Consider the following 13,953-nt stretch of genomic DNA (forward strand, 5'->3'; position numbering starts at 1 on the left):
TGGAAGAACAAAACTGTCACCACTCCAAATACATTTGTGTTTTTCACACTGGGATGCTAAATTTTCAAGAATGCTCATCAGTAAGACAGCTTTAATGATCAATAACCTACATCTTTTTAAAAGTTCACTACCAAATTCACATTGGAAAAGCTGCAGGCCATTGAAATGAGTCAACAATAATACTCAGCTCACAAGTTTTTATCACTAATTCAACAGGGAAACAAAGAAGCCATTGACAAAAGTGGTTACCTCTGGGAACATAAAGTCAGGACTTCAAGTCACTCGATATTGAAAGACGAAAGAGCAAAGTGCTCTTTTGGAAGCTGGTGGAATTTTGACCACCTGCAATCCGGCTTTGATTCTCAGCACAGATGCTTAAGGCTTTTGCCACTCCTTAAAGCATCCTTATTGTATAGGGGAATCACAACAGAATACTAAGAACCACTGTATACACTATGTGTTTTTTCAGAAGCCCATTTTTCCTGATGTTGTATGACTGTTTTATACATTCATGCAATCAGCAAGACTGAAAATTACATGGCATGTATACTTCTTATTTACAGAACATAGATACACAGATGCAGGGTATACATTTTGTATAAATCTAGTTCATAAATTCTACTTCCAAATATTTGAAACATTTGATCTTTACTGAATATTTGCACTTTTTTTACAGTCTCTTCTGTCTCCATTTATATTGGTGCTTTGGTCATGTACAATTCTCTTTACAGATGGGTTAATAAGAAAATATTGCACAATTTTAACATGAAGATATTCAAGTAAGACAAAAAAATATAAACAGCTTATTTTTTGAAGGTATACATTAGAAACGAAAAAGAAACAACATTTGAGCAAAGAGGATAAAATTAGTAAGGCTAGGAATTGTTTCTGCACATGTAAATTGTCAAATGTCCTCAATGACTACTCATAACATAAATTTGAAGACAACAACCTGGCCAGTCAGTTACCTTCCTATTCACTTACTGCAGGACTTGGCAGTAAATGTCACTGCTAAAAAATATTTCACTACATTAACTTACTGGCAACCACATTTACTGAATAAGTTCATAAACAGCCACAGGGAAAAAAAAAAAAAATAAAGACAACCAGAAATAAATTTGCTAATGATTCACTCTTCTAACATGCATAATCCTCAGCTTACAGAACAAATAGATAAATGAGAATAAAGACACTCTTCACCAAGACAGTTCACTTTTCTCTTCACCTCAAATCAAGGTCAAGCTGTAATCCAGAAATGGGGAAATGTATCAAAAACAAGAAGATCAAGGAGAGTAAGTAAAAGAATTCTTCTCAGGAAAAAGATTGGAGCACATGCCTTTAAAAAGGAACCTGTTTTCCATTCACAAGTTTATACAACTTTTAGCTTATTTCTAGAAAAAAAAACATTGGCCAGTTCTAAAACTCAGAAAGCTTGTCTACTTAGTAAGCTGAGCAGCTAGTCTAACAAATATCATTATTTATACATATCTATCAGCTTTTAAATGGTTCCCCCCATGTACATCTCAGCACTAATGTGCATAGGACCACAACAAAAGGACACAGAACCTAAACCGAGGGGCATATTTTCCTGTTTGCAGAAGCTAGAAAATTGTTACTACATGCCATAAATACACCACATGCATCTCCAGTGCTTAATTGATGTTTTGAGGACTGTCACTCTCTCGTCCCTTTTTTCCTGCTATAGGCTGTGAAAACTTCATGGCAGTCTGTGGGAGAGATTTCTGTCTTCAGTTGCTGAGATAGCAAGAGAAAAAATGACACAGACTGTAAAAATATTTTACCAAAGGAAACACATGAAAAAACCAGAAGTGGATTCCACTTTCAGACTACCTCTTTATTTTACACCATCCGAGAGCTTGTGGATTTTCAAATCATTATTTAGGCTGCTCTTGGAATACAAAAAACGTTTGCAAAAATACTGCACGAAAAACAGTTTAAGGAGGGTGACTATTTTGTATCAATCACGAAGAGCCTTCAATCTGCATTGTTTGGTTTTGATTTCTCTTTGAAAATACAGTAGAAAAAAATTTCTGCATACTTAGTTTAATACAACTGGAGATTAACAGATGCTCTAATACATATATATGCTCCTGATGAAATTAACTAAACAGCTATCTGTTTTAAAACAGAAATAACTGTTTTGTTAAGAAAATAACGCAAGAACTACAAGTTACAGCATCAAGCTTTCCTCTATTTCCACAGATGGGATCTTCACAAAGTCCTTATGGGGAGGGGAGGAGGGGAAGCTTCCTTAAAGAGGAAATGGAAAGTTTTTTCAAAACTAAAAATTCAACATTTTGAATAAAATATGTGTAATGCTTTTTGTTTTTATGTAAACAGACCTCAGGAAGTGATCTGACAGCCTTAAGAAATTACCATTTGAAAGAAAAAAGGTCTACATGCTTCATCTTTGATCTAGGAGACAGATTTATCACAGGACAGGATGACTGAAGTTTATTCATTAGCAGATAACCTCCACATGCAACCTAAGCCTTTAATCTCCAATCAAACAGCAAATGAGGATGGGGCTCTCAGGAAAAAGCACCAAGTCAGCTTGGTCTAGCAGGGACACATGAATGGAAGGCTAGGGGACACGCAGAGTGATAAAAATCCCACAGTAACAGCCCCATACAGCAGTACTGGAGATCACCAGGTTCACATGTGACCCAGTGCAGTTCAGCCACATTAAATAACATGGTTGCAGTATCACTGTTGGGATGTCTGTGGTACCTTTCACAATAAAATTCCCATCACAGCATGCAGAGAACTCTGATAGGAATAGCTTCAGCTTTGAAAGTTTCAGGATGTGAAAGCCACAGGCTTGATGCTGTCCTGTCATTTGTTCCTCATGCTATTGAGGAATACAGCACAATTTCGAACTCAGTGCTGCCAGTATGATTCAGGATAACTTAAATCCTTGCTCCTTCAACACTGGAAATATAAGGCAAAAATACAGGCATAAAAGCAAATAAACAGAAACTAATTATTAAAACTAAGACAATTCCACAAATTCTCTGCAATTAAGGTCACAAGTTAAAGGCCTTAGAGTTCATCATTTGCATCTTGGTAAAACACTTTCAAGAATTAAATCTGGCAATTATGGAACAGGTCCCAACAATGGCAGAATCCTCTAGAAGTAGTAGCAGAAAAGAAAAAAAAACCACCCATGTTAACATGGGCTAATGCCCAGTAACCAACCACAAAACAAGCCCACAAAGTTTTCTGAAAGACACCAGTTACTAATTTCTTTTGAATTAAAAAAAAAAAGAAAGAAAAAAAAAGAGAGAGAGAGAGAAAGGGAAATTAACGGTTGATGATAGGTTCTGTCCTGCTTTAAACTAACGAAGCAAGTGCTCAGGGACACAATAAAAGAAGTGAGTCTATCTAAGGCAACTGTGAAGGGAGATAAGGTGGTCAGCATCACCTCACTCTGATTTCTCCAGCTCTTACAACAGCAATTGCATTGGACTCTCTTTGTGAAATGCTTTTGAAATCTCTAGATAAGTGATAATTAAGAAAGCTGTATACCTCACAACAGAGTGATACATGCATTTCTGCACCTACTTCAAACTGAGAAACAGAGATGTTAAGCAATGTGCCCAAGGTCATGCAAACTTAAAGCACCGCGAATCTCACAGCCTTTTAAGAAGAATCTTTTAGTGGAGCATACTCTTAAACAAATAAATAAATGTGTGTGTATTTGACAACGTCTGACCTATGAAAGGAAGTAGTTTTAAAGTCGAGTAGCGAGAAACAAAGCACAGCTGCAGCAGAAAGCACTACCAGCTGAGCACCAAGAAGAGCTAGTATCACTCTGCAGGACGTTTGTCAGACTGTGTTCTGCAGTACTTCACTTGAAGAAATACTTAAAGGAAAGGTGATTCCAGCCACAGTCTCTAAAGAAAAAACAACAGCAGAAAAAAATAAATCCTGAAAGCACATAGGCTGTGTGCAACTTGCCACACACAGAAAACCAAAACACTACCAACTGCGATTTCTAGGACATTGTGCACTACCGAGATATGACTACCAGCTGCCAATGTACTGAATCATCACGTTAAAAATGTTGATGGTTTTTTCAGTCCACTTTATTTTTTTTCTTCCAGGAAGCTGCAAAATCAAACTATTCTATAGCACAAACAAAAACAAAACCCAGCAAACTGTTCTCCTTCTGACTTCAATAGACACATCAGAACTTACATTTTTTCTAGTATTTTCTATTCCATTCTAGTTGTGTACTTTTCCCCCTCAAAATATGTCAAAATATGTGAAAATTGCCCTTTGCCAATTGCTCACCAGCTCTTGCTATACTGAAGCAGATACGAAATGCTTTTTCAGATGGTATAATTCATTTTTGAAATTTAAGTCAGAGGGAGAAAGAAAACAAACAGCATTTTTCACTTTGTAGTGTGAAAAAGCTGCACATGATTTTGCATGCTGCAAACACGTAAATAAATATTAAAGCTTTTCCTCATTTAAACTGCATTTGGAATATCCTAAGCCATTAGTTAAAATGACAGAAGAATACAGCTACCTGAAGCCTATGTAAAGAATCTCTCTTTAACAGGCTTTTAAAGATTGCAAGCCAGAGCATTTAAAAAGCACATCCCTGAATAATTTAAGGCTCCTGGCATCTACATTGAAAGAGCTCTTTTGGAGGAAAGGAAAAAAAAAGAAAAAGAAAGTATAAAGGTCTTTAAAGATCAGCAACAAATTTACTACTAAAAACTATTTTTTTCCTATCTTAAAATTTAATCAGACATTGAGGAGAAGGGATTTTACAGCCAGCCCTTCCCATTTATTGTCAACAGCTATGGTCTAACATTAACATTTACCACCTGGCAGTGTTAAGACTGTGATGGTCAAGGAAATAATATAGACACCAAATGAAAGAGCAGGAAGGACACTGATCAAGAACATGAAACACAGTACAAACCCTGATGAACAAAAATTCAATAATAAAAAACTAAAAAGCTAGAATTAATCAAGAATTTTAAATAGGTAACCTATATTTTAGGGCAAAATTAAAAAAAAAGGAAAAAAGAAGAGATCACTATAAATACAAATTATTTTAAAGTAACAAAACATGATTATGCTATTAAGACACAAGACAATCTGGTTTGGTGCAGGGCAATCGCTGCTTATTACCAGTAGCGCCAAATTACAAATCAGTGTACTGTTGACAATACCAAGTTTTCTCTGCCAGCTACATCCTTTAGACATCAACAAATCCTACCTACTTCCTCTTGTGTCTGTCAAAGAAATCATCCAAACACTGTGAGCAAGCAATCTTCACCTCAACAGCTATTAACTTCAAGCAAACTGAACCATTTATTCATTTTTACTCCCAGATCACAACGTCTTTGCAGTTCTACAATATCTGAAAGCTTTGCCACCGATGCCAGCCAGTTCAATATCTGGCTCCTCCTCAGTATATGAAAATGGACTGGCAACAATAGGAAACCTTATCTGAGGAAGTTAACACAGGTTATCCTTCTTGACATGTAAATAGAGACTTTATACAGACAGAAAACAGCTTAACTAAGTCTTAGGAATGAGATAAGAATTCAGAAAAAGCATCACACACAAATGTGGTCAAAAAAAAAAAAAAAAAGCCTTTTTTTTTGGAGAAACAGACTACATTTTTCCCTTATGAAACTTTTGACATAATTGCAAAAAGAGGAGTCATGAGGAAGTCACTCAACAGTACAGCAAACAGGCTGGTGGCTGCAGTGGATTCAGAAAAAACAAAACATACATGTCTTTTAGTGGACTTTGCATTTTTTTAAAGAAAAAATATGAAAGAGTAAAAAAATTACACTACTTAATATGTAATTTTCATATTTTTTTCTTGTGTAATTACAAGCTGAAAACATCTTTTTATACACATATCTCTCCCATAGAACTCACAAAGTTTGGTTGCTACAGAAAGCAGAAGGTTACAAGAACCTAAACAGTGATTTGTTTTTCAAATTTCAGCAGAAAAGGCTGGTTATTACCTATTCTTCATTCTACTCATCGAGAGAAACTACAAAACAGTTTTTTGTAATATATACTCAAGGATAAAAGTTGTATAGTAAGAAGATAATACAAGATAGGTCTTTGGACACTAAGAAAAATGAAAGGTTGGAAGTGTAAATATGTCTAATATTTCTCTGCGAGGAAGGCGTATTTCATCTCTTTTCAAAGGCATAATGGAGTAACAAAATAACTTTAAACAAGTAAACTTAAGTTTAAAGCATTAAGGAGAAGCTCAACTAGCTGGATCCTTAGCTAGTAGGAATATATATAATCTCAGGAACGGCAATAATATGACATGAAGTTATGCTAGCTGTTGATCTCACTCATAATATCTAGAGCCCACACCTAACTATAAATACATGAATTATGTTTGCTTTTTTAAAACTGATTGAAGCTTAATAACAACTTATATTTGAAATATTCATGGACACAAGTTAGCTTTGAAGTTAAATTCTTAAGTGGATAAAGTGGACTGTAATCTAATCTTAACTAAATGTTTCCCTTAGTTACTAATACCAGTGAAGGTTCACTAGTTAAAATCATTATTACAGAGAAGAAATGCAAAGCCCACAGCACGTTAAGGGGCATTTAATCCTGCTCACTGCCAGGACACAGTACATGTTCTTGGCAGCAACAGCTCCTCCGCTACCTTCCCCATCTTTGCTTCAAGATTTGACTAACAGAGTGATTTCTAAGCAAGATTTTAACCACAGTTTCCCAACACTGACGCTGTTAAGACCTTTCTGACTTTCTTACTTCTTTCAGTGTTGCAAGTTTCAATTTAGGACCACAAACTTCAGTTGTAAAGCCCATTCAGCAAGGAATGAAACTAGAAGTGAAGTGTCATATCACTAAGACTGTTCCTGGGCAATAGTTGTTTTAGTGGAGCATGTCAGTTTTCTTTACATATTCTGCAAACCACACTCACACCTTATCTGTAGATAACACCATAAATGAGCTTTGTTCAGAAAATTTAAATGAGGCTAGAGTAAAAATTTTTGGTCCACCAAAAATGCTGGTGGACCACTGTTTGGTTGCCTCTGGAATAGTAAATGACCACGACTTCCTTCACTGGTGTAACATTTGTGTCCCTCACCATTTTTTAGCTCAACTGGCTGTAATAGAACCTACACAGGTGCGCATTTTGCAATGAAAACTCATCCATCCTCTCCCACGTTAAAAAGCAAAAAAGTAAAATGCAGTAAAGGAATAAAATAAAATAAAAAATTAAATGAAAAAGCCAAATGTTCCTGCCAGTCTCCTGCCAGTAACAAGGTGTGCACTGTATAGACTTATAGATTATATATAGTAAGTAATTATAATACAGTTTGAAGGCAGATTTAGATGCTAGAAAAAACAGTCACTACCGTGACACTTCCGCAACAGAAATTTCCCCATGGCTTTGGTTATGTTCATCTCCATTCCTGTTTAGCAGAGCCCACAGCTACATACATTATATCCATGTATGTTTCTGAAACTCTGTAACCTTTGCCAGAGTAACTCTCCAGGAAGCTCTTCTGACCTTTACTTAAGATAAAGAAAGTAAGTGAAATGAAGAAATAAATGTTCCTTTGATAATACTGTGTAAGCTGTGGCTAAGGAACTTTGAAATACAACAGCATTAATAAAATAGCCATATTAGGAGAATTTCTTTATCGCCGAAAGCAATGACAAGCTTCAATGGGGCTTTTCATTCACAGTTCACAAATTATTTTCCAAGAATCATTGACTTGTTTTGTAACGATAATTGTGGGTTAATAGAAGCCTTTAACTGTACTTTGTACTCTTACACAAAGGATGTATGCATACATGACTATATCTGAACCCAGCTCCATATGTAGGATAAGGTATTTAATTTTCAACATATAAAACTGTTTCAGTTTTCAGATTATAGAAGAAAAAAAAATTGTGAAGGCAGAGACGAAAAAATGTTATAAAGGGCAACTCTAATAGTGGTTAAACTTGTTGGTTGGCATTTGTACAGGAACTTGTAAAAAGAGAAAAGCAAAAACTAAGTTGTTCTTCTGCAGGTATACTATCAGCATCCAGGAGAAATCATATTTATATATTATCTCTACAAAACGTTGTCATATTATTTTAAGAATATTTTTTTCAGAGTATATATTTAAGTAACTGGAAAAAAAATTATACAAGATTTATAAGAAAATTCAACAACTCTGATTTTATTTTTTAGAGGTTAGATACCACTGTAATGCAATTCTTTCAGATCTCTCTAATTTTAATTCCAACGTATCAGTACACAACTATATTTAACAGCTACCTGGTTTAGCAAACTGCAGTAATTTACTCTGATAGGATAAATTATTTAAGTTATTTAGCAAAATGGAAAGCTACCACGCATTCCACTGCAGTCAGCAGACAGTGCTGAGAAAAGATCTGATGATGGAGAGAAGACGTGCCGCAAGGAAAGATGAGTGCAAAGCAGCCATAAGAAATCTGTGACTTTGTCATACAATGTTTTTCTTCCATATTTTTACTGCCCTTGCAACCACCCAGATGCACAGACCAGCAGGTACAGTGAAGGAGAGCCAGCGTTTAACAGAATAGCAGCAGCAGTTCAACAGATAACAAGATCTGAGGGGTGCGGAGCAGCAAAAAAACTATAGACACATGGTAAGTGAAGTACTAACCAACACAAAGCGTCCAGCTTAACATAACTACAGCTTTCTCCTTTTGATTCCAGGCAAAGTTTCATTTGAGTAACAAAATACCACATTAGAATGACTTAAAAATGCCCTAGCAGTGGCTGTGCTTGATTATCTGAAGACTTTTCTTTATTTATAGATATACAAAATCTATTGAGCAGCCTGATTTCTGCCTGGGACAGTTGTCTGCTACATCCCCCCAGCTCAGCATCCTTCTCTTTATGCCTAGGGAAAGAAAGAGCCCCTCTGCCCTCAGGCAGGACCTGTTCCTCACTTCCTTGGGGTTGGGAAGGACAGGAGCTGGACCCTGCTAAAGGTTAAATCTTCAGCCCAAGCAGTCCTTTTTGGCTGTGTGTCAAATCGCCACTTGCTTTATCTGTTCCTCACGCTGATGTCACTGCCCGGCAAAAGGCACCACCACATGACCGCGGATGACACAATAAATAACAAATACAAAGAGCCAAATATAAGTATATAAGGACATATTTTTAAGAAAGCGATGATTCATTCTGTACTTACAACTTTCAGCCTGATAGTCTGGCACAAACTGCTCGTCATTGTCAGGTACCTGAGCTGAAGAAAGGAAAACAAAAACAAAAAACAAACAGACAAAAACAAAAACGAAAGAGGAAAGAATTAAAAGAAGCCATTAAAGCATAAATAAAGATTCTTGTGCTTAATTTGAAGCACAGCCAAGATTAAAATTAGAATTTTTGTTTCTCTCATTGTTGGCCATGAAAATCGGGCATGAAAATCAGGCAAGCGACTGCTTCCGTACTGGACAAGCTGCAGGGTGAAGCTGCGTGGTGCGGCCCTGCTACAGGGTGCTGGGGATGGAAAGGCTGCTGCTGGCACCACGCTCTGCACCTGCCGAAATCCTGCCATGCTCATTTGCAAAATGCACGGAAAGCACCAAATCCTAGCGTTTAACACCTATGCATCTTTAACCCCAAGCTACTGCATCTTTGGCAAACTTAAAAATGATTTCAGTTTTTCATGGCAGTCAGCCAACTCAGTAGGGTTCTTTTTGTTATTTTAAATACTCAAAAAGAGCTATCTTACCAGACCACAGAATTGCTGGTTCAATAACAACATTTCAGACATTGAAAAAAACATACTTATTTAAACAAGAATCGTTATTAACATCCATTCAACTTTTCTGAGATCATCTTAGCTTTTAAGAAACTTTCATCACAAATCTGAGCTATAAAATACGATCATTTCATGGTCTGCTGATACATAATATTGCTTCTGTGGTACCATGCCTCCTTCTCATTGTGTACTTAAGACATTAGCCGTAGTGTCTTGTAATGTCATTAGAAGCATTTAAGCTGAAACACCACTGAATGTATATTTTAGGTGAGTACACTTGGAGAGTAGCATCCTCAGAGCACAACTGGCCCTTGCTGCATCCTACAGAGATCTGGCTTACTGTGTCTGAACTCCGTCATCCTTTGCTCAACACACACTAACTACATTCATCGCTGCAAAGCTTCATAAAGTTATCTGCTAGAACACATTTTAATTTAAACACTTCTTGTCTAAAGAGAAGCAAATAATTCACATGATCTTAATTAAAAGTTAGCATCTGCCATGATCTGCTTACCCAGTAAGATTCAAGAGGTAAATACAGGTTATAGAATAATTTATTGAAACAGTAACTATCAAACCAATAAAAACAGTAAATGATAAAATGTAACTTCAATGCCCTTGAGAGCCCTTTCCAGTTTAAGATATGTATGTTCTCCTTTATATTTATGCAATTGCTAATAGCTTGAACAGCATTTATTTGAATTAAAAATACATATTTAATTACAATTATTTTCACTGTGCTCTTCAGTACTCTTTGTGGACCAGATCTCTTACTCAGGAAATAGCTCTAATTACTTAACTGGGAGGTTTTTATCCCTGGGTGAAGAACTCAGAATCAGGTTCATCATACTGAAAATTTATTTGCTCTCAGTTTTAAAACAAATGTTTAAAGTCTTAGTGTCTTAATTGTAGCAAATATCGCTTAAGAACAAATGACCTTGGGAGCTCTGCAAACACTGACTTTAAAGGAAGTGAAGGTAAGATAAATATATGAAGAGTAATTGATATTACCTGAAAAAAAAAAAAGAAAAAAAAAAAAGCATTGCTATTGTTGTTTTGTTAGTTTTTTGCGGTCAACTTACAGTGATCTACTCTCCTAACAGAAGTCTGTCTCGGAGGCCACATTAGCTCCTCAAAGTTTGAAGCTGTGTGTGTAATTTACCAAACCGAATATTCCTAGTATTTTTGATGCATTAAATTTCTCTTTCCAACAGGGAAAACACTAGACTTTTACCAGAAATTAACTGAAGGACAGTACAAACCCAAGTATTAATACAATTAAATTTCTGATATTTCATGCAATTCACTACATGTGAATGTTAGACGTTTTCCTAACAAAAATGCCAAATATTCGACAGTCATTGAAGAATCCAATTATGAAATCAAGTTCTACTTAAAAATCAATTTCTAAGGATTTTTCACATTTCCAGTTGTTTTCAAAAGATTTGTGCATACATTCGCAGTTAAAAGTAATTCCATCAAGTAATTTCTTGTTTACAGAAGACACATCCCACACATTGCTCTTAAGCCAGCTATCATTTTCACATGCAGCAAGGAGGCTAGAATGATTCTAATTTTGTTATTTGTACACAAGAGCATATATACATGTACGTCAATTTGTGAAGCCGGGATATTTGAAAAAGGCTAAATGAAACAAAAAGCTCCTGCTGAAAGCAGGAAGCTACGTTTAGCTACGTAGAACTGGGACAGCAATCTTATATAACTTTCTAGAGCATATTCTGTGCGCCGGACTGCTTCACAGTGATTTATTGTGTCTCTAGCAGTTTAACTTGACTTACTTCAAGTAAATATTGTATTTAATATATTAGTAAATGAGGTCTGGATTAAACAAGAAAAATATACTTTTTTCATTGATCCCCAAAATTATGAAGACATATTTAACAGAAATTAAGGTGCATCATTTTATCAGTGCTCTAGAAAGAGATGGAGACCGCTGTCAAAATGTATTTTAAATACAATATTGACACAGCCTTAGAAGTCTCTGTAGGACAAGGAATACAGTAAGACAAACGTGTTTAAAACTCTGCCAGATATAAACAAAACAAAGCATAACGTCCAAACATTCAACCTGGTACCATATGTTTCCTACCGAAATCTATTTCTGAGGTACTGATGCTATTAAAACTGAGCCCGCAAGTCTAAACAGAAATTAAAAGACCCATTATCTGTTAAAGATGAGAATTTAAATCATTCCTTCAGTTAACCTGGTAACACTTTTTTTTAAATAGCAAAATTTGCAACTCACACATAATCATACTGCGGAAATGCAAAGGACCGTCAGCCCAATACACGGACTTCTTCCAACAGCATCTTGCTGTGAGAAGCCAAACGGTCTGGATACATCATCCCATTACTCAAAGGGAAGAGGCTTTTATACATTCAGTTTGGATAATTACACACAGCCTTTGCAGCAAATTAAAAGGACAGGTAAAGACACTTTAACATGAATGTCTGAAAGGAAAATGTTACTTGCAGTGTTGCAACTGTCTGCACATTTATATACGAATGACATTCATTTCCTCTTTTCTTTTATTCACAAATACTGCAATTCAGCAAGACTGCTATAAAATCTTCATTGGACTTCTGTTAACATACTCAGTACAGGACACAATGCATAAATCACCAAAACTTTTTTTTTTTACTTTGCCTTTCAGAGGAAAATTGAAAAAGATACCTGAAACAATCATCTAACTGAGCTCATTCCCTGAGCTACCTAATTATGGGGGGTTGAGAAGGGAAGTATATACCAAAAGAGTAATAAAAGGTTTTGAAGGATATTAAGCACGTGGCTTTTACTGCTAATAGCAGAAGCAGCAACATCAGTTCATTCCACATTCATAGTCAGAAAGTCTCACACTCCTGGAGCAGACAACATCTGCAGCAAGCTATCCAGTTCTGTCTAGATTATTACCAAAAGTTTTATTTTTCCTCTTATTAAAGCTATAATGTCTCAAGAGCACTTGGGAAGTGTAGAAAAATGTTAATGATAATCTCGAGGACATTATCAGTTTAGATTTTACAGCTTCACTACCTACTCAGTTAAATTCAGTTTGTGAAAAGCAAACGTTTGCAGCACAAAAATACTTAAGATTTGTTTGCAGTTTTCAGAGTTTTAAAAAGCCCTTAAAAAGCTGAACTGCGGCACATTTTGCAGAGGGAATGAAGTTCAAAAACAGGGATACAAAAAAAGTTTTAAATTAGGGCCGGTTACCTTGCTTTCCCTGCAAGTAAACAAAAATAAAAAGTCCCCATGAACAAGCATCCAGGACAAAAGGAGTTAATATTTAATTAAAACCAGCTCTATCCACTGTAACAATGACCTGGAGCCAAACAAGGCAGAAGATGTATGAGTCATTCTTTCTGCCAGTGAATGAGACAGCTGATCTCCGAAGCAATTCCTCAAGACAAGCAGTCAGAACTGGAGTTCTGCCTCCATTCACAAAAACACAGTCCAGCACGAACCATGTGGCCCCAACCACAAGCTTTTCATGTCACACCCTTCCAGAAAGCTACAGCAAAGTAAACTTGAACTTTAGGCATAAACACACTGATTTCACTGCTTTGTCTCAAGACGTAGCACAGACCTGCTGAGGAACATATTTAATAAATGAAAAGTTAAGCGAGCTATAAAGGGCTTAAATTTAACTCTTCCTTCTCCTGATTACAAACAGCTTTGTAAAGCAGAACTGCACTCCAGAGAAAGGTGTTCTTGTTTAAAAACATCAACTCGTTTTTTTTTTATTTTATTTTTATTTTTTTAAAGAAGACAAGGAGCTGCAAACCTCTTACTTCACTTAAAACTTTATTTTGAGTATCATGACACTTCCTCTCGTGCTATGTTCTCTGACCTCAAGCTACACTTTTAGAGCTAAGAGCCATTTGTTTTAAAATATCAGAGATTTATTCAAAGTGCCAAAAGAAATTTAAATTGACAGGAAATTATACATGGCCAGTAGTGTTTTAGCTGGAGCTAAAATAAGACTTTCAGGCCTCAGAAGTAATGAGTCTACAGAGTTTTCAGTTTTCTTTGATTGTCAGTCCTCGGTATCTGAAAGATTATATACAGTCTAAATATTCCTGAAATAATGGGGTGGGAGAGGGGGGTTGGTTTGCCTTTTGGGTTTTGCCCTTT

The 13,953-nt window shown here is 36.0% G+C and overlaps 1 protein-coding gene across 5 annotated transcripts in view; it reads right to left on the reverse strand.

Annotated features, from left to right (window-relative positions):
• Nucleotides 1–13,953, reverse strand: part of ETV1 (ETS variant transcription factor 1) — a 63,347-nt gene that overhangs the window by 40,647 nt on the left and 8,747 nt on the right. For all 5 annotated transcript variants that reach the window (XM_019616438.1, XM_010712719.2, XM_010712722.2 and 2 more), the window contains one exon: nt 9,228–9,281. In XM_019616438.1, coding sequence (XP_019471983.1) covers nt 9,228–9,281 — 54 coding nt within the window. The remainder of the gene's footprint in view (nt 1–9,227; nt 9,282–13,953) is intronic.

Source organism: Meleagris gallopavo, chromosome 6, assembly GCF_000146605.3.
Source record: "Meleagris gallopavo isolate NT-WF06-2002-E0010 breed Aviagen turkey brand Nicholas breeding stock chromosome 6, Turkey_5.1, whole genome shotgun sequence".
NCBI lineage: Eukaryota > Metazoa > Chordata > Aves > Galliformes > Phasianidae > Meleagris > Meleagris gallopavo.